This window comes from Anser brachyrhynchus (assembly GCF_964034855.1).
Source record: "Anser brachyrhynchus genome assembly, chromosome: 7".
Classification (NCBI taxonomy): Eukaryota; Metazoa; Chordata; class Aves; order Anseriformes; family Anatidae; genus Anser; species Anser brachyrhynchus.
The window spans coordinates 5512356-5539625 of record NC_137701.1 but is presented as its reverse complement, the minus strand read 5'-3'; the positions used below and the strand labels follow the sequence as shown (position 1 = coordinate 5539625).

Genomic DNA, 27270 nt, shown 5'->3' with positions numbered 1-27270 from the left:
GTTTTTTTAATTTCAATTAACATTTCTTTATAAGGAAAATATACAAAATTTGTGTGGAAAACTGTTTACTATGTTTACTTGAAGATAATGTTTTGTTGCAAAATTTTAAATATAATAAAATGCATTTAATAGCAATCTTTTGTGGTATCATTATTTATGGACATAACATTCGAAGTATGGAAAATCAGTTGTGGATCAAACTGACCATAAAAACAGTAATCCAAAGAAACCTTATAAACATGTCAACACCCATCATTTACCCACAGATGGCTCATACAAATGTAAAAAACATATAAAATGTAGTATAATTCCCAACATATGGCTTGCTTTGTTGCATTGTTCCTATGTATTATTAGTGTTAAAAACCAGGAAATTATATTATGAAGAGAATATTGGTTTTTGTTTATTAAACTAAAGTACAGGTTAACATCATTCTTTTCTTGTGATGAACATATACCAACAGTGATTAAAAAATAAACATTTATTTACAAAATATTGATGCATACATATTACACAAGTCAGTTATATCAAAGTGGTTTTTTAACAATATCTGTAGCAACCAACTATTTGCATTGGTTTATCATAGTGCAAACGGTAATGTTGCAAAGGCAGATTATGGTGTGGGATTATGGTTTGAAAGTTAGACTTCTCTGCTGCCTTTTGTTCTACTACATCTAGAAAACTATTCACCTTCGTTTAAAAAATAGCTATTTCTTGCGAATGTTGAATAGTGTACCTGAGGATAGGGCAAATTCATTATTACTCTAAATTCTTTCACTTAGATAACTATCTTTCTATTTACTCAGCCTGCTTAAGTAGCACCATTGCCATTGATTACTATCATACTAACGAAAAAAAAGGAATGGAAACACGCTAAATACACTACCATCCCTAATTTCAGGATTTGTCCATTTACGTGGAATTTCGTCTTATGCATTTCACAATTCTGCACTATATATTCAAGTGTTTAAGGATGATTCTGGTGGTATTGTGGAGTGGTGTATATGTTACCGGTATATATTTTTCTGTAAATGCAATAGCAAGTGAAGCTGTGAAGAAATTGATTTAAAAGCCTGCTCCTTCTATTTGCAGATGAGAAGGAGCTTGCTTTTGATTACAAACATACGTTGAAACCTGCGTATGGATTTGTGTCTGAATGACTGAATATTGATTCCCTCAAAATGTAAGAAACTCATTGGTTAAATCCGGTGATTTTGATTGTAGATTTTCTTTTTCCACTGGTTAATAACCAGTCATTAGGCAACTCTATTGTCTTTTAGTTCGCGTTCTGCAGCTTGTGTTGCTCTAAATCTGGCCTGTATGATAGGCTATCATACAGCATATGATGTCGGCAATGCCTAGCGCACGTAACTTCACAGTTTCAAAGATGGGTGAGGGGATATAACTTTTTTTGGTAGCTTCCACAATTTATGAAGTGGTGGATCTCACGACGGTCTCATGAGCAACCACAACGATCTACAACCATGGCTGGTATCTTTCCGTATATTATTTGTTCTTTTCCATTGAAATACAACATATTTATGGGGGACATCTTGGTGGGCGTGCAGCAGGGGCCTGCCGAGCCTCTAGGATTTGCTTGGTGTACAAGATGAGTGTGCGGATATTTCTGTAGAAATACAAATTCACATTCTCCAGAGCAGTAATTGGCTTTGTATCTTTTAGGTGCGATAATCCAGTCCCATCCAAAAGCTTCAAAATCCACAGTTAGTGGGTAGCGACAACATCTGGATTCTGTCGAGTGCTCATCGCAGTCAAGGCCAAAATCTCTGCGGGATCGTTTCGGTGTGTCTGTAACTCTGACCTCTAAAAATGGATTCTGTGAGAAGAGGAAAAGGAACCGGAAGTATTAATGAGGTAGGTGCAGGTAATTTGAGTAAAAACATACATATAGTTATCTCTGACACAAATGTATCAAATCAGTATTCTCAAATAACATTTACAAACGTTTCTGAAGTTCTGCCCTTCAGAGAACTTTATCCTCCTCCAAGTCTCTGCTAAATTTGATCCCTTCTCAAGGGTTATTCCTCTTCTTTCTGCTGAGGACATACATTTCCCTGCTGCTTCTCTATAAGGAGCTTTAATTTCTGAGTGTTTCTTCCTGAAATCACCATCATCTTTGTGCTAGCATCATTTCTTATTAACTGCTAAGAGAAAGTTGCAGAAATTTTGAGGATGCTGGGTTTATAGTTTAGCTGTTGTTTTCCTTAACACTGTAATAAGAATTGCTTTTCTTTTCTTTTTTTTTTTCCTTTTCTATAAAAGAACTCCCAAAAGGAAAAAATAAATAAATAAAAAATATTTACAGGGCAGAATCCAAGCAGTATTTGTCTCCTTTTTGTGAATCCTTCTGAAATTCTCTCCATTAAAATGGTATTCAGTTCAGGTTTTCTGGATATCAACAAAGACTCCTCCTCCAGACCAAGGAGAACAGGAAATGTCTCCATAATTGCCACCTTGCTGGAACGATTGAAGTGGTGGTAGAAATGAATGTTTCACCTGCTAGTACAGGTTACTTCTACTTCACAGCTTTTACTCAGCCAGAGGGCTGGATTTGCTGTCCTGAATTTGGAGGGGCAGCTAATATTTTGACTCCTGAAAGAGCCTTGTGGCCAGGGAATGTACTTTTGGCAGATCTCTGAGCCACGTGCTTCCTACTGAAGGTGTCTTTGCGCAGTCCTTAACTGAGAATAGAAAGAAATTGCAAGCTTTGCAATCACGAGTTTGAAATAGTTCCTCTGCTCCACGCCGATTTCAGCACAGTGTTGTCCAGCTGCTGGAGAAGCTCCTCCCAAAGGTAAATGATATGAGAAGGGGCTTGGTGGAGAGCAGCATCCCAGTACAGAGAGCTGCCAGCAAGGAGGTGAAGGAAAGAGAAGACAAGTTTCCTCTCCCATTACCTGCATTGCATCTGACCCTGTGTTGCTTTTACAACAGTTTGTTTTTACAGCTGATGATAACCCTGAGAAAACCGAGGGTTATCCACATGTGTGAAAACACCTTGTTACATATTTGAATGGGTGGAGACATTCTTTATCATGATATCCAGCAAGTATACGAGAGTCACATCTGTAATTAATCTGTGATTGAGATACCACATTGTTTTTACTCTACGTTCTATTAACTGCATTGCACTGCTATGAAGTTAAATATTACATAGCTACCTAAACAGATTGATCTTCTCTGTAGCAGTGAAAGCAAAATAATGCTCCTGGTACTTTACTCAAAAGCAGAAACATTTTGGTTATGATTGTTTCAGCTATTGCAATAGGTTCAGGAATTTTAACAGGTTGTAGATGATGAGTGATTTGGGGAAACAGCAAGGAAAATGCTGTAGTTTCGCTGGTATGCTTCAGATTTAATTCATTCATCCATACTTACTGAGAGAAACTACGTAGTTATTTTATGCTCTTTCCCATGATTGTGACCCATTTGTTGTATCAAGCAGAATTTATCTATTCAAACATTTCTAATAAGAGGAACGATGCATTCTATCATAAGTACAACATTTAAAATTATGAGATCTGTTGTCACCTTCATAAATACAGATAATTCGTCTTGTCATTAAAAGAAAATACATGCATACAGAATAGGGAGAAACAGGGCTTGAATGCAAAATCTTTTCAGCAGTATACGAGGCAAAATTCCCATCAATGAAATAATCAGATGACTTTTTCTTTTACCTGTATGCAAAGTAACTTCTCATTAAGCAGTGTTTGCTCTCAAATTTGAACACAATGTTACTATGGTAGTACCCTCCATTGGTAAGTACCAAAACATTTTCCAGTTGATGCCTCTCAACATCTCCCTGAGGTGATGCAATTCACCTCAATTTTTCAAATGAGGAAATGGAGGCACAGGAGTGCTACATGATTTTGATCAGAGAGCAGAGAGTGAAAGAATTGGGTATACAGAACCTTTATCTTCCATTCCCTAAACAATGTTTCCATTTTAACCTTAAAACACAAGTTAAATGCTTTCCAATAAAATGCAAGATATTTAAATGGGATTTTTCTAAATAAACTTACCAATCCATCTTCACCTGGTCCTGGGAAAGTTACAGCAAGATCTCGTCCATTCTCATCAAAAGCTTTTATTTCGATGCCTAAATTGGATTCAGGCTGTTTGAGCCAATTTTGCAACACTGTCTTCACATCAATACTCTGCCAAATACCAGTGCCTGGGTTCATGTCAAGTTTCAAAGATCGAATTCCAGTATATCTTGTACCGTCTTTCATGGGCTTAATAAGTCTCAGGATCTGCACAAACACTGTTGTAGGTTTTTGGACTTGCCTCAAGTATATCCACAATTGTGCCTTTACTACTTTGTTATATTGTATTTTAGAGCTAAACTTAAAGAAGCAACATTTTGGTTTTCCCTCCATTTGTACAAGAAAATCAGCTATAAATGAATGGAAAGAATAGATTACTGAACAGGGAACAAAAATAAATATGCATATATAAACCAAATTTTTTTTCCAGACCATGTAGGATGTCTTACAATATTCTATAAACAGCATCAGTAACAAGTGGATGTAACATCATTCATTTTCTGTGCTTTACTCTCTATGGCAAATTTAATCATTTTGCTGTCACCTAAAAGTAGCATCATGTGACAAGTAATCACTGACCATTTTGTAAACAGGCTAAAAGGAGATTTGGCTAACCGTTTTCTATGTAACTTTAGCTGGTCCCTTGCACTCTGTTGGCTAAGCAGAGTGAACGATGTGCACAGGCTGAAGTTCAGGAATGATGGGCAACTGTGAGAAGAAGGGCGCTGTAGAGAAACTCTGTGGTCCTCAGTTATCTCTGGGATCTGACCAGTTGTACCAACGCTGTGGGCTTACCCCTACAGCTGCAGAAAAGCCCCTTTCCCAGATAAAAATTACCAGGGGATCGGGCACAGCCTATGCCACTTCACAGTGACTACTACCAGCTCATTTCTGCTGTTCATCTCCTGAGGAGCTCCATGAAACATGCGCAATAGCAACTTTGCATCAGCTGAGTAAACACTTATGTCACCTTTAGGTATTTTTAATTTACTAGATAACCTTAGTGTGCTGTGCATCATACAAATAGAAGTAGCTATGCACAGACTACCTGAACACTTTGTTTTCTTTTGTTGAGTGGAAACAATAATAATTTAAAGTATTAATGTAAAGATTTGTTTCCATTTGAACAATATTATAGGAAAGTCACATGCAGTGCAGCATTCCTCCTTCCTGTAGCCTACAATGCAGCTGTTCTACCTAGTCATGACAATGTCTTGCCATGCCAGCATAAAATGGGTAAAATGAATTTTAAATGGTGCAGAGTTTTGACACTCCTAAATCTCATCACTTAAGATACCTGTATCTTTAGTGGATTTTAAATAGTTCAAAGGCTTTTATAAAAAGTAGGAAATTAACTCAGATCAATGAAGCATAATGACTGTTCTTCACTCATTGTAATTATATAGTGGTTTAATTAAAATAGTTACCAAGTATACAGCAGGCTGGAATAAAACTGCTGGCAGACCTCAATTTTGCATTAAGGCTGCACTAATATGTTGCTATTAAGTACACATGTTATTAAAGTTAAAAAATGTTACAGATAAAGTTAATTTTTCATCCGTGCGCATTTTTAGCTACAGCAGCTGATTTTATTCTAGTATGTGTATTGTAATGATATCTGTAACTGCTAACATGCCTAATATGTCCTGTCATCTTTTTCCTTTTTGACATCATATTCATAAGTGTTATTTTAAAAAACAGCTGCCATAGCCAAATACTTTAGCTGATGAAGAACATAAGATACTATAGTATTAGCTGTGCAAAAGATACTTGATAGGAGCCATAGCAGATGTTTAGCACTCAGAAGATAACTTAGAATCTGCTCATTCAGTAAATGCCTTCATTCTTCCTTGGCACGACTACTGGAGCTGATTGCTATAACGTGGACATTTTAACATTTAAATCCATTACACACATATTTGCTTTAAATATATAGTTTTAACTCAGAGGTGGGTGGTGCTAGCTTATGGGATCAGCAAGGAAGCAAGAATTTAACTCTATACTTGCACTTGTGGGTCTCGTTCTCTAAGCTGTATTTCTGCTCATTTCTGTTGCTCTTTAAAGCACTGGCTGGTGAAACCTCATGCAGAAAAATATAGCTATCTTGTTACCTGCACTTGCACTTTCTGTTTGCAATAGGAAATGCCCTGAATGCTGCAAATAACGGAGCCAACTGAACTGCAGATCTCTCCTTGCTTTCTAAGGCAATTGGCAAATCGTAAGTGCTACAGGGCACACACGTTATAAGGAGCCGAATAAATGAACAGTAAAACAAAGGCTCGCAACAAGGTCATTTGAACCTGACTCAAATCCTTTAAAAATACACTCTCCTCCCTCCCTCCGGCAGACTCCAGCCAGCAGCCTGTTGGGAGAGCCTGAGGAGTTGTGTGGCTCTACAGCACGGAGACAACTCTCTCGGAGGAGCGGTGCGAGACGAAAGCAGCAGGGTTACTTACACTCTGTAGGCATTGTGATAATCGTTTCAGTTGTGGCATGATAGTCATCGTCTTCCAAAGAGCCATCGCTACTGTCATCTCTCTGGACGTCATATTGATCAATCAGTTCCTGTAGTGGAGGAGCTTTGGGTAAAAGTTGTTTAATAACATCCCTGCTAATGTTAGGAGCTTGTTCCAGACGCAGTTTGCTGAGGATTTGAATTTTTATGGCTTCTATTCTGGAAGATTTTGTATTCTGTCTCCATGTACAAGCATTGCACAGTCCATCTTTTTCAGCATTCTCTGTGGGCTGACTACCGTCATCAAGAGCCACCGGATCAACTGAAATCAGCATGAACAGGTAAATATAAACATAGATTGCTAGCTTTTGCATGATCTCACATTCAGCGCAGCTTTTTTCCTTTTTTTTTTTCCTCCCCCTTTCCCTTTTTCTTTTAGTACTAAACAGATCAGTGAAAGCAAATGCAATCTGAGAGACAGCTTACCACACTGGTGTACCTTATATATTCCAAGGGGGCTTTTATACTCCAACTTTGATTAGGCTCATGTCGTCAAAACCAACGATTGGTTGTTGTCCCAACAATGAATCTAGCTGTCAGAGGTTAAAGCCCTGTCGATCACAAGTCACTAGACAGCATTTAGTTACAGCCAAGGGTGAACTGATTTATCTGGTGGCTTCATAGAGGATATGTCTTCACATACGGAAAGGATATATTTCCAAGTACTATGGGCAGCAGTACTGGAAGACAGCACTATCATTCTTAAATATATACAAGACCGTATGCTTGCAGTATGAATCAAGGCAGAGCTCTCTCTAAAGTTGCTTTAAGCTTCTATCATTATTTTGACTGAAAGCTTGCACTATTTAAAAGAAAATCCTGAGGAACTGCTGTTAGGCAGGAAGAAAATATTTGTAAATACATTGCAAACATTACAAATCTATGTTGTTCAACAGCTAAAATATACTAAGCAGTTGATATTTCAGAAAACTTAAATAGGTTTTCCTGAAAGGTACTAGCTAAGCAGTAATAAAGATTTTGAGCATATGTGACTGTAAGTAAGTACATATTTGTCTGTTTGTCCCATTAGTATATATCAAAATCTTTACTGAAGTGTGTGAACACTTATGTAAAATGAGTTTGCCTTGTCAGCAAAATCCTGGGCAGTAAATTACATATTGAGAGACCTAAACATTTAAATCCCTACTGTGAGTATATCTTCTTTTTCCATATCCTCTTTTAATTCAGTTCAAAATATATCTGTATTTTGTCAACTTAAGTGATACTGTGCTTTCTTTTGCTTTCTACTCAAACATTTGTAAGTTCTCTATATCCTGCTTATATATTTGAAATTAGTTTTAGTATTCTTTCTGCACAAGATTCATCTAGACATTATTATATACTTACAGGTAATGGCTTATAAAAGCTTATAGCAATATAGTTTGCATTTGATATGCTGCTAGCAGAATCTTTGGGATTTATATTTATTTGGGGAGGTGGGGGTTACAGCTCAGCACAGTCTGTATATTAAAGCAAACACAAATCCTGGAATTCCATGCAATATGCCAGAGTTTGCCTATCTAAGTCAGGACTGAATTGTCAGTTTCTCACTGATTTTCTCTTCTTTTTCCATTATGAGTACACCATAAAATGTGGCAATCAGGTTTTTATTTATTTATTTTCATATGTTCCTATAGGAAACATTTTGGTGCATGGAAAGGTGTGGGACAAAACATTCAAAGCTTTTTCCTGCCTGGTCATTCATGTTATCTTGCATCACCTTTGCAGGGCATGCAAATTCAGTACATTGCACAGAACTGAGCCTAATATTCAGCTCATGACCAGTGACGTAAACCATGAGTATTCAATTGAAATTGATTGTCCTATTCTGGTGTAAAGGTGATGCAAGCAATAAATGTGTCGTGCTCACATGTTCCAGGCCTATGGCTTTAGGGTCTAACCCTGATATTCTCATTTCAACCAAACTCATGTGTAAAGCAGACATTTCGACTGCTTATATCCTGAGAATTTGTTTTCACACAAGATACTCATGCAACTGCTTTCAACATATGGTAACATAAATGGGCTCATGGTTCACTGGAACTAGAAGTCAGGGTAGAGCTGAGTTTGCACCAGAGACTTCCTGCCATGTCCGCAATGTATTATTTTAAACAAATTCTTTGTATTCTTGTAATTTAAAGAGGCTAATACATTACAAGTACTGGAAATGTATCTTTTTGGATGGTTCATAGGATGATTCATATTTATAATCTTGAAAAGCGTTAACCCAGCTTCATACTCTGATGGTGAGGGTTTTTTGTTTTTGTTTTTTGTTTGGTTTGGGTGTTGTTTTTAATATATTATGACAATGAATGTCATAATAAAGTTATTTTTTAATTTCTTATTTGAAATAAGAATGACCTAAAGAGCTGAATATAACAGGGAATCTACCCCTAGTGGAAACCTCGATATGTACCAGATTTCATACTATACACAGTTCTAAAGAGAATTACGATCCATCAGTAAACAGGTAGAAATAATGATGCAGTCTTTAATACCAGGATTATTAAATGCTCAGGCAGACTGTGGCTGGAAGCCACCCATTGTGTTGAAGAGGGGACAAGAGAAGTGGCGGGTGAAGTGCCTCCAACACCATAACTCCTCTGAATGCTCTCTGCAGCAGCTTGCCCGGTGTGGTACCTGGCCTGCTGCTTCTCCTTCAAGGTCTTCCCACTCTGCGGCTTGCCATGAAAGAGTTTCAGATTTTTTTTTTCAATCTTCTGCTATGATTGTGTTAATCTGCAAAAAGGAGCCCCTTTTTTCCCCTCCACAAGGCATTTGTTTATGCCTGCAGGACCAAAATACACTTTTTTTATGCCTGAGAACCCCGGTGAGCTCTGAGCAAAAGCAGAGCCACCATGCATGGTGGCAAATAAATTCTCCTGAGGACCATGCCTGGGACTATGCCTGCTTGCTATTTAGAAGTAGGAGGTAGCAGTGGTAGCTGGAGTGGAGACAGAGGGAATACTTACCAAAGACAAAAAAAAGTGCCCCAGAACTCAGCAGCAGCTGCACAACCAAAAGAAATATTTTTCCAGTATTACCCTCATAAAATGCGCTTCATATCAACGTACTCTGAATGCCTCCAGGTTGTTAGAATAACTTTCTCTTCATATTTTCTTGTTGCTGTTTCTTTTCTATGAGAATGCAAGAATTTCGAAGAGAGCTTAAACCGGTGCATTTGGTCAGGAGCTATTGAAGAATTTAATTTCTTTAATAGTGCAATATGCAAATTGTTTTTCTTTCTGACTTTCGTTGTGGTGTTTTAGGAAAATGATGATTACAGAAGTAGGTGACAGATGTGAGGAAAGCAAGCAAAAGGTGAAAAGTAAGTAACCAGATAAAAGTTTTTTAAAACATTATTTTGCAAAAACTATTTTAAAAATAACCAGCACATTGCCAACAGCAAAAACAAAGAAGAGTTAAAAATGAAATGCACATCTTACTGAACTTTATGGCATTTTAATATTATCTTTGGGATTTGTGTCATTCTACCCGCCATGCCTGCCAATAGTGAACAGTATTCCCAATCCTGACTATTCAAAGATCATGACTCAGGCCCCCAAAATCAAGCAATATAAGAATGCGTTTCTTTCAAAAGAAAAAAAGGCACACCTCTGTCTACCTGTCAGATTCTCCTTCGCTTTCTCCCTCCCACCAGTAACTTTTGGACTTGTTAGAAAACCTAAAGAAAATCTAAAACATAATCAAACCCAAATTTGACAGATACAGAGGTTTAAAAGACACTGTGTTACTGTGAGTTTTATGGAAAAACAGCAACTGTGCAAAGGAGATTACTAATGCCCTCCCTAAGGAAAAGGCAAGCAGAGCCCAACCATGACCCATCCTTTTTGGCAGCCTTTAATTAGCCAATCAGCATGTGCTTATTAGTCATTAGTCAGCATGCTGATAGCTCTGGACCATCTACAGTGTGCCAGCTCTTGCCTGGCTAGCAACCCAGAAAAAAATAGATAGGAAGCGGGATGGGATTTGAGCTTGTTATGGGGGTGGACTAACTGGATATGGAAGGGAACCAGGACGTTTCTGAGAAAAAGGAGAGTTACAGGAGTGTGAAGGAGCTGCACTCATGGCAAGGAAGGAGAGGGACGTAAGTTATAACCACGCCAGAAATCCAGCATCTTCATCCTGTTGTAGGCTAGATTGTCAAACATTCCCTTACAGTCTGGAGGACTAGAAATTCTCTGCTCTTTTTTCTGTCGGTTAAGTTAAACTAGTTCCCATAACTGACTCGCTACAGGAGGTAGTACCTGAAGAAAAGATCAGGTGTTGTGAAAGTCATTGTAAATTAGTGCTTGTTGCTGACACTGATTTTTATGTCCTACTTTAGAATCAGTTGGCTTCCTTTCCTAATTTGAAACAAGTGTTATAAGAAAGCTCCTGAGCATCTGGGTAAGATACCCATTCAGTCACCTCATCTCACTTTTGTCAGCACAAAACCAAATTTCTAGAATAGAATACTGAAAGAGATAGAAAAATCCGTTTTAAATATTTTGGACTAGATTCACCACTCGCTTATTTGCAATAAGCTGGGCATAATACTTATGAACTAATTTTGGTTAGAACGGTTACATCTAAATAGAAAAATTTAGACATATAATGAAATGCAGTGTAGTTAGCATGTTTTAAGTGCTTAACTATGAGCCCAGTTGTCTTATTTTGCCAGGTGCTTGCTCTCAGCCACCTGAATTGCAAGAATAAAATGTATTATTTTGAATCTCAGGAGTACTTATAAGACTGTGTCTGTGAAACATCTAGCAGGAAATATTACATAAAAAATTTATGAAAATATCGTGGCAATTGCATTATGTAAATTAAAGCTGCAGCTACTATAAGGCAATAGTATCTGCAGTTCTTATTGAACTTATTACCATGAACTATAATATGAAATCTGTAACTAGTATGAATTCTTGGGCTGTAACAAGTGTTCTCCAATAGTTTGTCCTTCTCTATATTTTTTCCTACAAAAGTGGTCATGTATAACTGTCTAAACATTGTGCTCTATCAGCTACTGGAAGGCAACTTTATTTCTTCTGGGTTATTTTCCCAGGAAAACCAAGATGTTTGTGGATTTGGGATGTTAAGGAGTCTCCCCTCAACATGTACTTGGTCTGTGCCTGTAGTTTGAGTACCAGGGCAAACCTGGCAGGTGATTGCCTCACCTCAGGAGCTATGGGAGGTAGTAGTGAGTCCTACTTGCTCGGGACTTTCTCACCAGCAATGGTGTATAAGCATGCAAAGGATAAAATGGGAGAAACAGGTAAAATGGGTGGCAAACTGGTGCTGTGGCAATTTCAGCCTTTGATGCATCTCTCAGCTCACCCAAGAGATGTTGCTGAGTTTAAGATTTAAGGGAGTGTCGTGGGGTCTCCTTCATCTTGTGGCTGACAGCTTGCACTTCCCAACCCCTTCCTGACTGCAGCTTTTGTGCTGCAAGGCACAATTTCACATGTGTACTGGGCCAAAAGTTCCCCGTGGTGTTTTTCTCTCCCGCATATTCCAATGCTCATTAATTGTCATTGCTCCAGAACCGACCAGATATACTAATGGAAAAGCACTTTACAAGCAGATAGGGAAAATTATTCCTGTTAGGCTTATTAAAAACATTTAAGGGAGGATACAATTTTAGTAAATGATGCCAGATTTTCTGAGCTCTTTTGTATTCAGAATTTTATTCTGCAGCTTTCACTATGACATCTAATTACTGATCTTATAATAAGTTGTATAATAGGACCCTGTTAAACACCTGTTTAATTCTAAAGGCTCTGTCCTTGTTACAGAATGCTGTCTTTTCTTTAGTCTTGTATCTTTTATGCTTTTACCCAGAATTCCTGCATTCTTCTTCAATGTCTGTTAAAATAGCTGAAGAAAAACAGCCCCAAGTCACAAGAGGAAAGGAGCATGATCCCCAAACCCAGGCGTGTGACTTGCCCCTTCGTTGTCCACAGCATTTTTCGAAATTCAGGTCAGTTGGGTGCACACCTGTAACAAGGAGACTATCACCTCCCTGAATTGAGGAAAAGCACAAAATCCTCACAGACCTCAGGGGGTGGCAGCGGGTTTATTACTGTTACCCTCGGAGGCTGTGTAGCCAAGAACCGCTCTGGTGGGATGTGGGTGTTTGGTTTGAAGCACTGCCTTTTCAGCCTCTCCACCACTGCTGGGAAATATGAAATTCGCCCAAGGAGTTGTTGCTGGACGTGGATAAATGTCATTTCTGCATTTGCACAATCAAAGCACATGAAATACCAAAGCACCTCCTTTTGGTAGCAGCAGCAACAGCAGAGCTTGCACGTCCCCCTCGGCAGAACGCCCGGACGGGGCTTTTCTGCCCGTCGGGTAACTGCTTTGCTGTGCGCCGCCTGGCCCCTGCTGGGCTCTTGGGGAACGGCACCCACTGGGGCATGGGGAAGTCGGGGGGATGCTACAGCTCTGAAGGGTCCTTCTCTTTTTTTTTTTCTTTCTGTTTTTCACCTTTTTTTTTTTTTTTTCCCCTACTGCATGACAGGTTAGAATGTCTTTGCTTTGGTCCTTCTCCGTGGTCTTGTCTCTACTGAAAGCAGGGATGGGCAGGAGGGGGGCAGCCTGCAAAACCTGCCCCCCGCTTGGCTGTGCATGATAAGTAAAATCGTAGCGATGTAGCATATACAGGGGTAAGAATGGCTTTTCTTCTGCTTCTGTTTTTTCTGAGCAGAGGAGCTGGCTTTGAAGTGAAGTCTTGTAAAACTCCTAGAATTTGGGACAGTGAATTTGTACACACGCATCAAATTCCAGTGGTTAAAACAAAACCATTTTTCTGCAGTGGAAAGCCTGGCATGTCATTCCAGCAGTGTGCAGCTGCAGTGGCAATATGTCCTCTGAACTCTTTTTGGGGTGGGACATAGGGAGTCATGTTGTAATACCTCCAATAATAATATAGTGCAATAATTTCATAATTAAATAGATATTCAAAATGTACAGTAGTGTTCTCCCCCTGTTGCTAGCATATGTACCAGCATCAGCCAGTCATACTTGCACGGTACCTCAGTTTCTGCAGGCACTACACAGGTGTTTGTCTGAGATTTTCATTTCTAGTATTTAGATCCATGTTTAAATATTGTAAATGTAAATATTTGAAAAGTAAAAATAACTCAGGAAGTCATAAGACATTGCTTGTAGAATACTTCAAATACTGTCTGCAGCGTAAGAAGAAGAAATACAGCTTTTGCTCTCTCCCTTTTTAGATATTTTATTGTTTGTTGTTTGCTTCCTGTTGATGTATTAAAGATGTTTCTTATTTATGAGCTCCATTATGAAGCTTCACATAAGAGCATCAACTTAAGGAAAACAGTCTACACCGTCTAAAGCATTAGCTTTACTGCCCTTTCCTCTTGGGAATCGTTTCTGACTCCTTTAGCAGACACTTCTAATTCTTCACAATCTAGAGGCTGCTACTTTAAAAATTTACAAGTTTTTTCCTGGGACTCAACAAGCTCTTCTATCCCATCAAGCCACTAATTGGCAGCACCAGCCGACTCATTGATGAGAAATAAGGATAAACCACAAATAAATTGACTGGGTTTTGTTTGTTGGTTGCTTTTCACCTTCATCAGCAATAGACCTTCAAAACACCCCTGAAGTTATACAAAAACACTTAGGAGTTATATAGAAGTGGAATAGTTAATAGAAAAAATATTTCTAGGATATCCAGATTAATAGATACGGCATTGTTTGTATGCTACTTTGTGATAAGTACAGAAAGCTTGTTTTATGCCAAGTGAACTTTGTACCAGGATATTTGGAGTACACAAATCTGAGGAACTGCAAGCAAGTAGTTCATGACTCTTCCTTAAGTTTTAACAAGTAAGAAAAGTCTTGATGCATGCAAAAGCTTATGATCGATTAAAAAATTAGTCTAACCAAACCTTTAAGGCTTTGTAGCGCATATTGATTGAAATAGATGGATGATAAAATTAGTAACACAGTGCAAATGGGAAATAAGATTGATTGTATCAAATTAGCATGTTACACTTTCTACAAATCATCCAAGTAGCTTAACGAGATTGCAAGGCATTTTGACACCTTGTCCAATGCCTTTAGATCAAAGGAAAGTGAATTAATAACTATTGACTAGAATTGTACAGTTGGCTGCTTCACCAGTTCTGAAGTTTGGTTGATGTAATCTAATGATTTATATCAATACCTCTGAGAAAGTAGTGTGGTTAATTTCAATATCCCAGTGATAACTTGGTAGAGAAAAATCACTTCATTAGATTCTAAATTGCATTAAAAATATTATTTTTGTATTTGTGTAGCTATGGGGTGTGTGTACATACATGTATACAATATTGGTTTTAATTAGATATTGAGCCAAAAGAGCAGGTTGTGTTCAAAAGCTTGCTCATTTTTTCTTATTGCGCTGGTTGGCTTAATAAAAGAGATTACCTTTCTGTTATATTTCTTCCCGTTAACTAGGAAAACACTAATACCACTAATAATTCCTTGAATTCTCTTACACAACAAATGGTATGCATTTCTTAAAAGAAAAAAGAAAAAGTCTACCAAAATGATAAGAAGAAATTACTTATTCCTCTTTCACAGAGGAATTATTTTGTACTTAAAAATGCTAATTATTTAGTGACAGGCTTATTTTCTTGCACTTGGGGCCAAGATTTGTGTCAGCTGATATCACTATAAATTAATAGGCTAGTCTATTAATCATCAGTGAAGTTAACAGCTAATTATCTGACCATTACTATATAGGGTTAAATTTAGAATTCATTTGCAGGTATTTGTCACTACTGAAGAGTAATAAAAAAGGGAAAACTGATAGACGATTTTGTAGCCTCTATTTTGAGTCACACAAAATTATGGAACACAAACAACCATATGACAATGGGAGGGATGTCATTTGCGTAACACCTTGGAAAGCTCTACCAAGCAAATAAGATGCTCTTTGTTTCAACAATCTCTTTGAATGGCCTCAAACTGCATTAGCCCAGAGTGGTACAGGACATTGCACTGCAAGTACCAACTCATGGGACTTCTTTATGACACCAGTAATTTTATTTTGATTTCCTGAAGAGAATCTAATCAAAAAGTATTTTTCACTCTAATGGTATCCGTAGCTTGTGGATATCACCATGTTCAGTAATTTCTAGGCATGATATGTTCTTTTCAATTAGATTTTATAGGATTAAAGTCCTGAAATACTCTTAATGTTTACATTTTGAGTAGTTTCAGAGAGGGTATTTCCTGCAAACCATCTGACTTTCTAAGCTGACCCATTGAAGCCAGTTGTCAGCGTAGAGTTGCTCTTTGAGAACCAGTGTTAACACGCATGGCTTCTGCAAGAAGTCCTTCATGCTTTCCAAAGGAACATCTACTGAGCTTGGGAGTGGCGTGCTTCTCCCAGCTGCAGATTGCAGCAGTGGTAAATGAATATTTATCAGTCCTCCATTGACGCAGGGCTGAGCATGAAGTGTTTTGTTTAAACCTGAATTTGGGGTAGGTCAGATTTTGTTTCAGAATGTTGCTTTGGTGTAACCTTTCTCACCTTCTTTCTTCCACAGAATTACAAAACAGTAACAAAGGCAGTAGAAGGGCAAGGAACTGGAAGAAGCCTGCCCAAATGGACCACCACTGCCTTGTTTCAGTCAGTGCTAAATTACTGAGTAGTCACGACTAACATGTGATTCATGCTGACAGGAAGACCTGCTCAGAGCTGGCACAGTTTTCATCGGGGTAAGTGCACGTTTTTGATTCATCACAAAAGGATTCAGGTCAGTTCTTGAGGCATGGCTAAAGAACTGACCCATTCTTATCCTATCTACACTGGTTCATTTGTATCCTACATCAAGCTTACCTGAACAATAAGTTGAGGTATCAGTTGCAGTTTGCATCTAGATATTCTGTTCACACATTTCAGCAGCAGCAGCCTTTATAAAATAGGGTGGCTTTGGGTTCTTGGTTGGTTGGTTGATTTACTGGTTTATTCTTGGCCTTTTTTTTTTTTTTTTTGAAAACTTGTTTTGCAATTCTACAGATGGTCTGAGGAAGAGACCAGAGAATCCAAATAGAACATGAATATCATTAAAAAGTAGATATCAATAGAAAAGCTGATGGAACTCAGTACAATTTTCATGAGTGTCAGAGTAGTCATATGCCTCCAGTTGTGTTTTTTGTTTGTTTGTTTGTTTATAATAATTCAAACAAGCCTGGTAAACTTGCATAATCTGGTAAGGCTTGGAAATCAGAGATGACATCTATGTATCTAACATGTAACAAAAATCTTTGAGTCTTCTGTAGAATTATTTTTCTTTACTAAAATCATGAGCACTAAGAAATTGTATAATCATTAGGAAATGTTTGTAAGCATGCAAAATAATCTGCCATTTTACAGGTCCTCACTTTGATTTCTGCTAAGGCTTGTCTTTATCTTGAAGTCATGAGATAAGATATCCCTTCCAAACCTTATCTTGCATGTTACAGTAAAGCTGCGTGTTCTGAATTCAATATGAAGGTAACATCTCCTGTGGTCTAATTAAGTATTATATAAAAGAAACCTCTTATTATCGTTATTTACTTCTTTTTTTCCTTTTCATTATAGGGTCTATTGTGCTTTTCTGTGGGAAATAGGAAACTGCAATTTCTTATCTGCCTGCTCTGTTCTGTGCAAAATTTTAGATTTCTGTTCTTTCTTTTCTATGGTAAATAGCTCCATTTCTTCAATATTAGGCTGTTCCAGCTCCGTACCATTTTCTTTTCCTTCTCTCTGGTTTCTCCATGAGGGAGTTGTTAGTTTTAGGATGGAATAATCAGCAATATCTTAAAAGTGTCTACAATATTTCAGGCATGTCAATGTATTGATAATACATCTGTAGATTAACTATAGTTGTCTTTTATTTACTCATTCTGCATACCAGTATTTGAAAGTTTCCAAAAACACCTGCACATTGAACAGAAGTTTTTAATTCAGCTATTCAGTCCTATTGTCCTTTATATATTAAATATATATAAAATAAACATAAAATCCTATAAGCTTTGCAAGCAATGCAGTTCTTCCTTCTGACTGACTGCATATTCAGTAATCTCAACTGAATTATTTGTTCTGTAAATCTGTCTGTCTGGGAGGTAGAATGAAGGTATCATTCCTGAGTCATATCCAGTTTAAGCATGGTCAAATGTCATGAGAACTGCAGCTCTTAAGAGGAACGCTGAACTGTTCTGCTTTGCGTGGTTCTAGCTTTTTCCATGAGATGCAAGTGTCTTGTATCTAAAAAGAAATTTGCACAGATTAAATTTGCCTATGTATTGTATTGGAATATTAAGTTAGTATGTATGGAATATTAAGTTAAATATATGTATTGTATATATATAATAGTTTTAAACACTGCACTACTTCAAATACTGCAGTTTTATTGGGGTGATAATTACAACAGATCATAATTCTATTGGTGACATCCCTTAAATGTAATTTAACAGTGAACAAGAACCCCAAAATTCTCAAAGGTAAGCTTGTATCACATAGGCGTTTATTTTCTATTTTAGAAAACCTTTCCTTACAAGGTAAAATTAGAAAACGCTGATATTTTTACTACTGTGCAGTGGTTTTCATACTTAATGTTACCTATAATATTACCTGCTGCATAGCTAAGACTTCAAGAACTAAGTTAGAATTATTTTTTTTCCATTTGATATATGCCTGAGCACAGGAGCAGCAGAATATAAAGAAAAAGAGGAAAAAAAGGTTTCACAGCTCAAACAAACAGGCTTTGCTCACTTGACTGACACTCAGAGATGACTTTACAAAGTGACTGAGAATCTTGGAAGTGTCTTCTCATGACTGTTGTAGCATTGAGTCTTTGGGGATGGGGGAAATGGGTACTGTTTGTAGTGACTTGTGTTAAGTTCATCAGCATGTCCATGTAAACATTTCTAACCCTGTTTGTGAAATCCATAGGTAAAAGAAAGGGAAAAAAAAAATCCTATTACTAGTTTTCTGCTACAGAGAATAAAAAAGCTGTACCAATATCCAAAGGGACAAAAACATCATTTGTCAAAAGTCTTTATTCATGTCTATGATACCAAGACAGTCAAATGCAGAGAATTTATATCACCTTCTTTCAAAGACCGGAGTGACAATACTAAATCTGAAGAATGATGAAGATTCAAAAAACAGTTACCGTACTGCTTGAAGAAACCAAACCTTGTGTGCAGTTCCACTCTATATCAAGCACACATACGGAACCTTAAGTAAATACTAATAAAATATTGCAGAATATCACTAAAGGCTACAAATTCCAAAGGCAGTCTGATCTACATGCATTAAAATGATTTATTAGATCATATAGACTTCCAAAGGCTGTGGATCTAACCCTAATAGACTGTGCTTCTTGATTTCAAATTCCAGTGGCCTTTGCCCTTTTGCATCAACCAGGAGCTTCTTCCAAAAATAATTTCCTGAATGTAAATGCCCGGCTGCAGTGGCTGTTACTTGGTGCATATCGTTCAGAGAACTGAAGCTTTAATTAGTTAAAAACACACAAAACTTGCAACTTCTCATAATAATGAAGTTAGTCTTCCATATTTTGTTTTAAGTTTCAGTCTGAAATAATCAACATGGCTCACAGGCTACTCATGTAAGATAACAGAAGAGATTTTTGCTGCCTCTCCTGAGAGGGCTAATGTTTCAAAAGTGTTTCCAAACAAGCATCTTTCCAAGAAGATGTTTCTCATTCTTTACTCACCTTAAGAAAAAGGTGAGGAACACTGTCCTCTTAACTGTGTTATTATCTGAACATCAAGCAAATATCACAACAGGATGATGTGACAGCTGTGTGTGGTACCCATGGAATAATATATTACATTCGCTGTTACAAGTCATTGATTTATTGTCACTCTGGGTATGTTTGGAATAGATTGCTTGAATAATAAGTGTGCAGCAAGTCTTGGAAGTAAATTTAACAATCCATCTGCATTAAATAATATTTGTATTTGTAGCAGATTTCTATCTAGTGTATTTTAAATCAATTCTGTCAAAAGACTATAGAAAATAATTACAAAACCCTTTATTAATTAAAGTCATGACAATAGTTAATTGAGTAGCAAGTTGTTTACAACTGTAAATATGTTGTAGTTGCCTGGGATGTTTCTTTCAGCATAGAAAAACATGACTGGCAAAACTCAGAGGTTTGGCATTGGGCACTGAGGAAAGGTTATTTGGTTAAAGGATCTTCAAACTTGGGTCTTGTCTCTACCGATGTCAATGAGAATTTTGTCACTTACTTACGCAAGTGTGAAGTCATCTTTTTCTTATATGAAATCTTGACACAAGGGGTAATTATGATAAACTGAAGGGACAGTTTTCTGATTCTGGCCTCCAGATTGTGTGTGACCTTGCACAAATCAGTTTAGTATTTCCCATCCAGCAGCAGTAAGTGTACTAATGGTTAAATAGCCTTTACTATTTCACAGAATCGTAGAATCATTAAGGTTTGAAAAGACCTCCAAGATCATCTAGTCCAACCATCCAAATTTGTATCAATAAAAGCAGCCACCTGCCTGCCTGGTTGTTGGGCATGCCTGCACCATGCAAAGCAACACTGTACTGGGACACCAGAGCCAACTTCGGATGAGTTGACATGGATGAGTCCCTGCTGTCAGTGCAATACAGAGCCACCCAGCACAACAGCAGGGCTGCTAAAGGATGCGTTATAATCTCATTAGCCTGGTGCTGTACCTCATCTCGTTTGATCAGAGCTCTCTATGCAGTACTCTAGTGCATGCACAGGTTAAGCCTACAGGGTTTGCAAGCTATCCCACCTGTTCCCTCTCATTGTCCCATTTCCCCATTGTCCTTTCCCCACCATTATATTTTCTTTCTAATTTTCCACCCAGAAGATAGTTAAGAGAACACAAGTTACGATGCGCTAAGATGCTGCGATGGTGAGACCTCTGCAAGCCTGTAAGTAGCTAGATAAAAGGTGGCAAGCGGTAGGGGTTACAGAAATTAAGTTGTTATTTAGTTGCTGATATTACGTGATGCTGTTCGTAGATGAGAGATAAAAATATTCAATATTCTTGTTCGGCTGAAACTGTTCATTCCAGTTCATCCCCTCTGATTCAGAAGAAATGAGCCTTGAAATAATGTGTCTGTCTGTCTGTACTATTGACGCCTGCTGAAAAGAATTTGTCAGACCATGTGTTTGTGGGCTCTTGGCTGAGCTACTGGAATGACTCCTCTCTTTCACTAAATGCAGGCTTGTTTTGGTGCTGAGTGACACAAGTTTTGCTGTGGAAATCATATCCAGCGGCTTGGCCTCTGATCACAGAGTCAGGATTTGACTAACTTTTTCCAGCTAGTGAGATGCTGTGCAGCCCACAAGTAGTATCTTGAACTTTCGACTACGTGGGACAAACAATGTTTAATTCAGACATCAAAGAACAGACTTCTGACATGGGGGGGAAGAAGAAGGATGGACAGCCAGAAGGAGAACTGAAAGATATTCCAGTTAATAGGAGTTAATTTGCAATATTATACTGTGGGGTCATTGGCAGACCACCCAGGACAAGATAGTCTTGCTGGATGTTTTGTGATCCATTTGTCTTTCGGTGGTTGTTTTACCTTTCCAACTACTTTATCAAATCAGAAAAGTTAACCATGTAACACTGTGCCAAAACGAAGTGCAAGACAGCTCTTAGGTTTGAGATATTAGATTGTAGTACGTTATTTGTGTACACAACTAAATATACGTGTGTTTCCTTGTTCAGACCTGAGACTCCATCCCATACTGATACAAATGTCTGATACTTCTTGATGGATGTGCCTGAGCCCTGGCTTAACACAGGAGCCCTTGCCAGTCCCAAACCTACGGGTGTTTCCACCTCCACTCAGTGGTGAATACAAGATCTCAGGTTAACTCCAGCTACTGAAACCCAGGTCTTAGTCCTGGCCTTATCCCGAACCAACTCTGCAAACCCTTCACCATTTCAAATCACATGTTAGTGGCATACCAGCTTCAGCTTTCTTTTATTTATTTTTTTAGCAGTATCTGGTCGTAAGCTTTATGCATTATTTAGAATCATGCATCTTAGCCAATTAAATATTTTCAGTCTTTTCAGTCATTAAACTTTTAGAAATGTTCTTATCAAAACATTTAATAAAAAGCAGTCAAAGCCTCTATATAGCAAGCTTGTGCTGTCCAAGTCTGTCTTCCAACGAAAATATTATTTCCGCTGCTGTATTTGAGGTAGGAGTGGATATCTGGAATTAAAATTAAGTGGAAATTAGGCAGACTGAGACTTAAAAGCAGAACAGTAGACCATAACCTAAAAAAAGGCTCCTGAGCCATGCACTCATGCTCTGGTGAATCTCTTAGTAAAGTGTAACCATTATACAGACCATCCATAACTACCCTTTATTTCAATTGGAGTGTTCTGTGATGCTCATGATTTCCTCAAGACAGTTTTTTCCCCCAAGAGAAATTACTTGTACCATGTTAAAGGTTATTCTTTCCTCCAGAAACCAAAGTTAGATCAAAGCAGAGTTAGAGGTATGATGGCCTATGTATACCGTGAATTAAATCATTTTTTATTTTTTTTTCTTTGCCATGTGGTTATAGATACTTTTTTTTTTCATAACTAGAAATATTATCTTGTTTAATCTATGTGCCATCATTTATTTCACCCCCCATTTTTTTTCTTGCTGTTTAATCTGTCTACTCATAAATTTCAGTGTGTGCAAGAGTTCTGATTTTAAAATTATGCAATCGAAAACCTCTTGATATATAGTGGAAAGGATATGAAATATTGGATAGTAGCCTTAGATATGATAAGATAATTAGATAATCAGGGTATTGGATAATATCTGCAGATGACAAAATATTTATTATGTACAGCAATCATGAGGACAGTTCTTTGTCAGTAAATTAAACTCTTCTGAAAATTTTCTCATTTTAGTGACAGCTGAAGACATTTTATAACTTTATAAAGGAACGTGTTTGACATTTGTGCTGCAAAAGGTGCTGTTGGTGTATGAGAGAAAAGCACACAGGACTTGATCTCAGCCAACAAGGCAATCTAAGAAAATGAAACCGTCTTCTGCAGCAGCAGCTCTGATCCAGTCACCCATAAACCTCCCCAAGGGACGCGTATCCACAGCACTCTTCTCCTTCAGTCCTCGGTCTTTGCCCTAATGCAGCCTCTCAGGCAGTCTATACCCCAGCTTCTTTTTAAGCTGTTCTTCTTCTGGCTCATTTCCTATTTGAAAATCCCCTCAGGAGGCAATTCTCCTGCCCGCCTCATTAGCGCACCGCTCAGTTCAGACTGCACCGTAAGTTCAGGGCCCTTTGGATGTCACCCCCGGGCATGCTGGGCAGGCAGGTGGACAACATATGAAATGGAGGACATTCTTTAATGTGAGGCGGGTGCACGCCTTTCAGAAGCTTGTGCTTATGGCTGAATTTCTCAGGGTTTAGGAACTGATCTTCCAGGCAAGGGTTGGGTTTTGTTTGTCTGTTTTGTTTTGTTGAGAATTACAGCAGGCATTAGGAAAACAACTTTCAGTTTCATGCCCATCTTTAGCCTTGCCCAGAAAAACACGTGAAGGGTGCCTTTCAGGAACGTGTTAGTTCCTAGGGGCTTCCTGCCGGGCAGACCAGCAAAGAGCCATGCAAGCAACGCTCAGCAATAGCCAAAATGCTGGTGAGTCACCAGCACTGTTGCAGCTACAAATCCAAAATGCAGCACCACACGGACTGCTGTGGACAAATCCCAGCTAGATCCAGCACAGGTACAAAGCCTGTTACTCGTTTCATACTTGTTAAGGTTGTTTGGTGCTCCTAATGATGTTTATCTCAGCGTGAAAATTTGAAGGTAGTTTGGCTGCACACAGATGTTTGTACAGTAAGCCTCTGGAACACATTACTTCTCCTTCTTAAGTATATGAACATCCACAGTTGTTACAGGATTGGGAGGAACAGGGTCTTATTGTGTCACTGCCCTGCTGATCCATGGCTTTGTCTGCAGTGAAGTATGCTTTTATTTCACTTGAGATGCAATTTTCTATTTCCTATTTTATTTTAATCTCTTTTTGTATTGGAAACCTTAGGACTGATTTTTACTGTGGAGAAGGGAATGTTATGGGACGATTGGGTCCTTACATTACTGTTATTTCTCTGTATTATTTTTCCATTTGTGTGGCAATTTATTCATGGCTACTGCTTTGCCTGTTGTTGTCCTCAGGGCTCTTAGGTTTTGGCACATCGGTGGCCGTATTACCTAGCAAAAAAGCAAAATCACATTAAATATTTGATTATCACAAAACAAGAATTCTCTGTTTAGAAAGAAGATGGTGTTGTCTGCAGCCTCACATCACGAGGAGGCCTTGCGTGACACATTGCAGTGCACAACCCAACCTTTGAATTTATTTTAGAAGATACCTAAATTTAAAAGATTTACCATTTTCTGTCTGCCCAGCTTCTCAGCTGACTGTAATTCTGGTGTGTGGCTTTTCAGTCACAAATCTCTTTTGATCCTCTTTGCAATATTCTAATGCCTCATGCTTGATTAATCTCCTTGCTGTGCTGCAGGCCTGTGCCGTGTTTGCAGTGTCCTCCAATGCTTTGAGGGGAATTTTCATTTCACTGCTTTTAGAATTTGAGAAAACAAGAAAGAAAAGAAGACGTGCATATAAATTAAGAGTATTTCTCTGGCCGTTTTACTGCCTTATTCACAAAAACATAAATAATATTTGGTATTTGCTGTTTTCCTGTTTTATGTTTTCTAGCCCTGGGCACAGGGTACGAACAGTTTGCGTGTGCAGGGAGGATTGTGTCTGACTGCACGGACTGTCTCCAAACCACACGTGAGCTGCTAGGCAGGAGGAAAGCTGGAGCCACGTGTCCACATTGCATCTCGTGGACAGCTGATGTTCAGGCTCAGGCCTTCCACCAAACGTCATCTCCAGCTTCAGACACAGACGAAAGCAAAAGGTATAGCTGCCTTTTCCCCCAGGTTCCTGGGAAGTTTTTATTACTGCTGTTTCAGATTTTCCTTCATGATGAATGTGTAGAGCTGCCCTGATGATTGAACGCTTGGCTGCTACACGCACCACAGCAAGAGTCAACGTTCAGAGAAGTTTCTTGAAAACAGAAAAATCCTTGTCACTGCCATGACACCAAGATGAAGCCAACGTTTGCCATTCCCTGGGGAGCACAGTTTACTCCTCTGTTAGCGCAAAAACCAGGTAAGGGCTTGCCACCAATGACTCTTCACTAATTGAAATGGTCATCTTCCTTCCGTGGGAAGAAATTCCACTGTTAAAGAAATATTTTTATCTTGAATGACAATTAATACTCAGAAGTATTTCTGTAAAACTTCTTGGCTTCCTCTGAATTCCAGCACAGTTACCCCTTGTGAAAAGCCCCAAGAGCATTCGGAAAGCATTAGGTTTTTGCAATATAATTGTCTTCGAGTTTTAGAACAACCTGAGAGAATCCAGTATGGTGAAACTACTTAGCATGAGTCACAAGATACTTGCAAAACAGTCTTGAATTTTCAGTAATTTGTTGTTTTCTTTTCTCTTGAAAGCAATTTTTCTTTTACTTATGCTTCTGGAGCATATGGTGCATACAAAATGAGGTTCTACATTACAAAAGTATCTCAACCCACTAAGCACTTTTATCTGGTGTGACTAATAATCCAACTGTCAATGAATCCCTGACTTTCTCTCGCAGATTTAATGCCCTATATGTAATAAACTGCTTGGCATCAACCTTTTGTCCTAAAGTCTTCTCCCTTAGGCCAGACTCCGGTCTTGCTTTTATCTCATCATATATAAGCCACGTATTGTAACAGTGCTACAAAAGACAGAACCTAAACCAGACAGCTATGCTTTTCAGTTCTAAATATGTACTGTCTTACCAATGCTTATTGGTAAAACTGCTAAGCATTGGTAGAAGCTGGGAGATGTATGAAAATGATGGAGAATGGATGAGGTTTATTTCAATCAGGCATCAAGTTTCTGACTGGAAAGCAGAAGTAAGGAAAGCATTTTCAGGGCTTATATTACAGAAAACAGAGGACAAAAGCTTCCTCTTTCCCACTTAATGTTTTTTTGGAAATTTTGTCATCCCTGTTCCACAAAAAACACCAACATTTTCTTACTGTGGGCTTTTGAACAGTATTTCAATGAGATGTGGTATGATATAATTTCTTTAAAATATTACAGGATTTCTTAAACAACCAATACCCGTTTTGTTTTTTTAAAGATTCCTAAGATTGTTCTAGACAGACTTCCCAAACTTTCTATTAATTTCTAGATTATCAGCTAACACTTGTGGAAACAGAAGTATCTAACATCTATTACATTCAGTTGACTAAAAAACTGTGCTGTATAGAAACATATAATTTAGTTTATAACCCCTCTTCCGGTTTCTTCAGTTTTTATTGCTGACAGTTGTTTTCTCCCGTATTAGCACCTGTATTTAATACCCACACATTGTACCTCATTTGGTGGAGGCACACCACCTTTATAGTTTAACATAGTCGTAATTAACTTTTTAGCACGTTTATAAGTATCCAGAAAAGTTCTAAGTAAATAATGTTGTTTCTTTACAGAAAAGTTTGCAAACGTGGTGATTTAAATAGTTCCAAATGTTTTAGCACAGGTGTTTCTGCTGGAGACTTGGTAAGATTATGAATCACTGCAGCTCAGCCCTGAGCCCCAAAGACACCGATGCCTATGTGGAAGTGTGAGTACATACGTAAAACCGAGCATGTGCTTCAAGTTCTACTGCTGTCTGGGGTGTTTCACACATGTTTTGGAAAAGAACAGGTCTTTCCCCAAGTATTTCATCACGGTCACAGAGGAGACTGATGGTAAGTCAGCTATTCTCACACAGTGCTGAGGATTCATTATAATGTACGTGAAGCTCAGTGAATATGCTGCTGGCTTGTGCTGTTTTTCTCATTTCAGCTATACCAGTATGCGCATGTTAAGTAACAACAAAAAAGAAGCATCAAATTTATAGCAGTGCGTTATGTATTATGTTTTTAATGTTAGAGGTATCTTCATGCAGGAAAGTACAATTAGGGTTTACATTTATATTCTTTATTCAAAGTTTGAAACTGTTGAACCATATCTGAGAGCAGGAGGATGGGACATTCCAAAAATAATCCTGATCTAGAAATCAATGTTGTGCCCTAAGGTTTGGAGCAAATGTGCAATTGCCACTGTGATGTACTTTTGGTAGTAACAGGGTTGAAAACTAGGGCAGCACTGAGCAATTTCTGTGGCCTGTGCTCAGGCTTACTCCGATTGCACTTGTTCCTACTTTTAATCAATGTGATTGCAAACATCATGAAAGTATTTTAAGAAATACTAGTTTTAAGAAAGTAAGTGCTTTGGTAAATCACACTTGCATGCAGAATGTAAAAGCAATGCATAATATAAAAGAGACTCAGGAAAAAGAAAAATCTATAGCCGGAACATTTTTCCATCAACAACATTTTAATTAAAATAGCCTCCTTTTAACTATGCACGCTACATAGCGTATTATTGCTCTCTACAGCTCCCCGCAAGGAAGGTGTGGGGAGCTGGGGGTCGGCCTCTTCTCGCAGGTGACTAGTGATAGGACTAGAGGGAATGGCCTCAAGTTGTGCCAGGGGAGGTTTAGGCTGGAAATG

At 38.2% G+C, this 27270-nt stretch overlaps 2 protein-coding genes across 10 annotated transcripts in view; one reads left to right on the top strand and one right to left on the bottom strand.

Annotated features, from left to right (window-relative positions):
* Nucleotides 1–27270, top strand: part of LOC308197803 (small membrane A-kinase anchor protein) — a 74517-nt gene that overhangs the window by 33615 nt on the left and 13632 nt on the right. For 3 of the 8 annotated variants that reach the window (XR_013953272.1, XR_013953273.1, XR_013953274.1), the window contains exons 5-13: nt 1093–1183; nt 1684–1875; nt 6803–6866; nt 9855–10693; nt 12430–12568; nt 16155–16326; nt 21355–24575; nt 24656–24829; nt 26248–26463. The gene's annotated coding sequence lies outside the window, so the exon portion shown is untranslated. The other 5 variants (XR_013953279.1, XR_013953275.1, XR_013953276.1 and 2 more) reach the window with 5 other exon arrangements.
* MSTN (myostatin) overlaps nt 55–27270 on the bottom strand; it is a 29148-nt gene continuing 1932 nt past the window's right edge. Inside the window, exons 1-3 of one of the 2 annotated variants that reach the window (XM_080598827.1) lie at nt 6527–7194; nt 4047–4420; nt 55–1837 (exon numbers count right to left, since the gene is read on the bottom strand). In XM_080598827.1, the coding sequence (XP_080454953.1) occupies nt 1457–1837; nt 4047–4420; nt 6527–6899 (1128 nt within the window). In that variant the 5' untranslated portion in view covers nt 6900–7194 and the 3' untranslated portion in view covers nt 55–1456. Of the gene's footprint in view, nt 1838–4046; nt 4421–6526; nt 7195–27270 lie in introns of those variants that run through there. The other variant, XM_080598826.1, reaches the window with a different exon arrangement.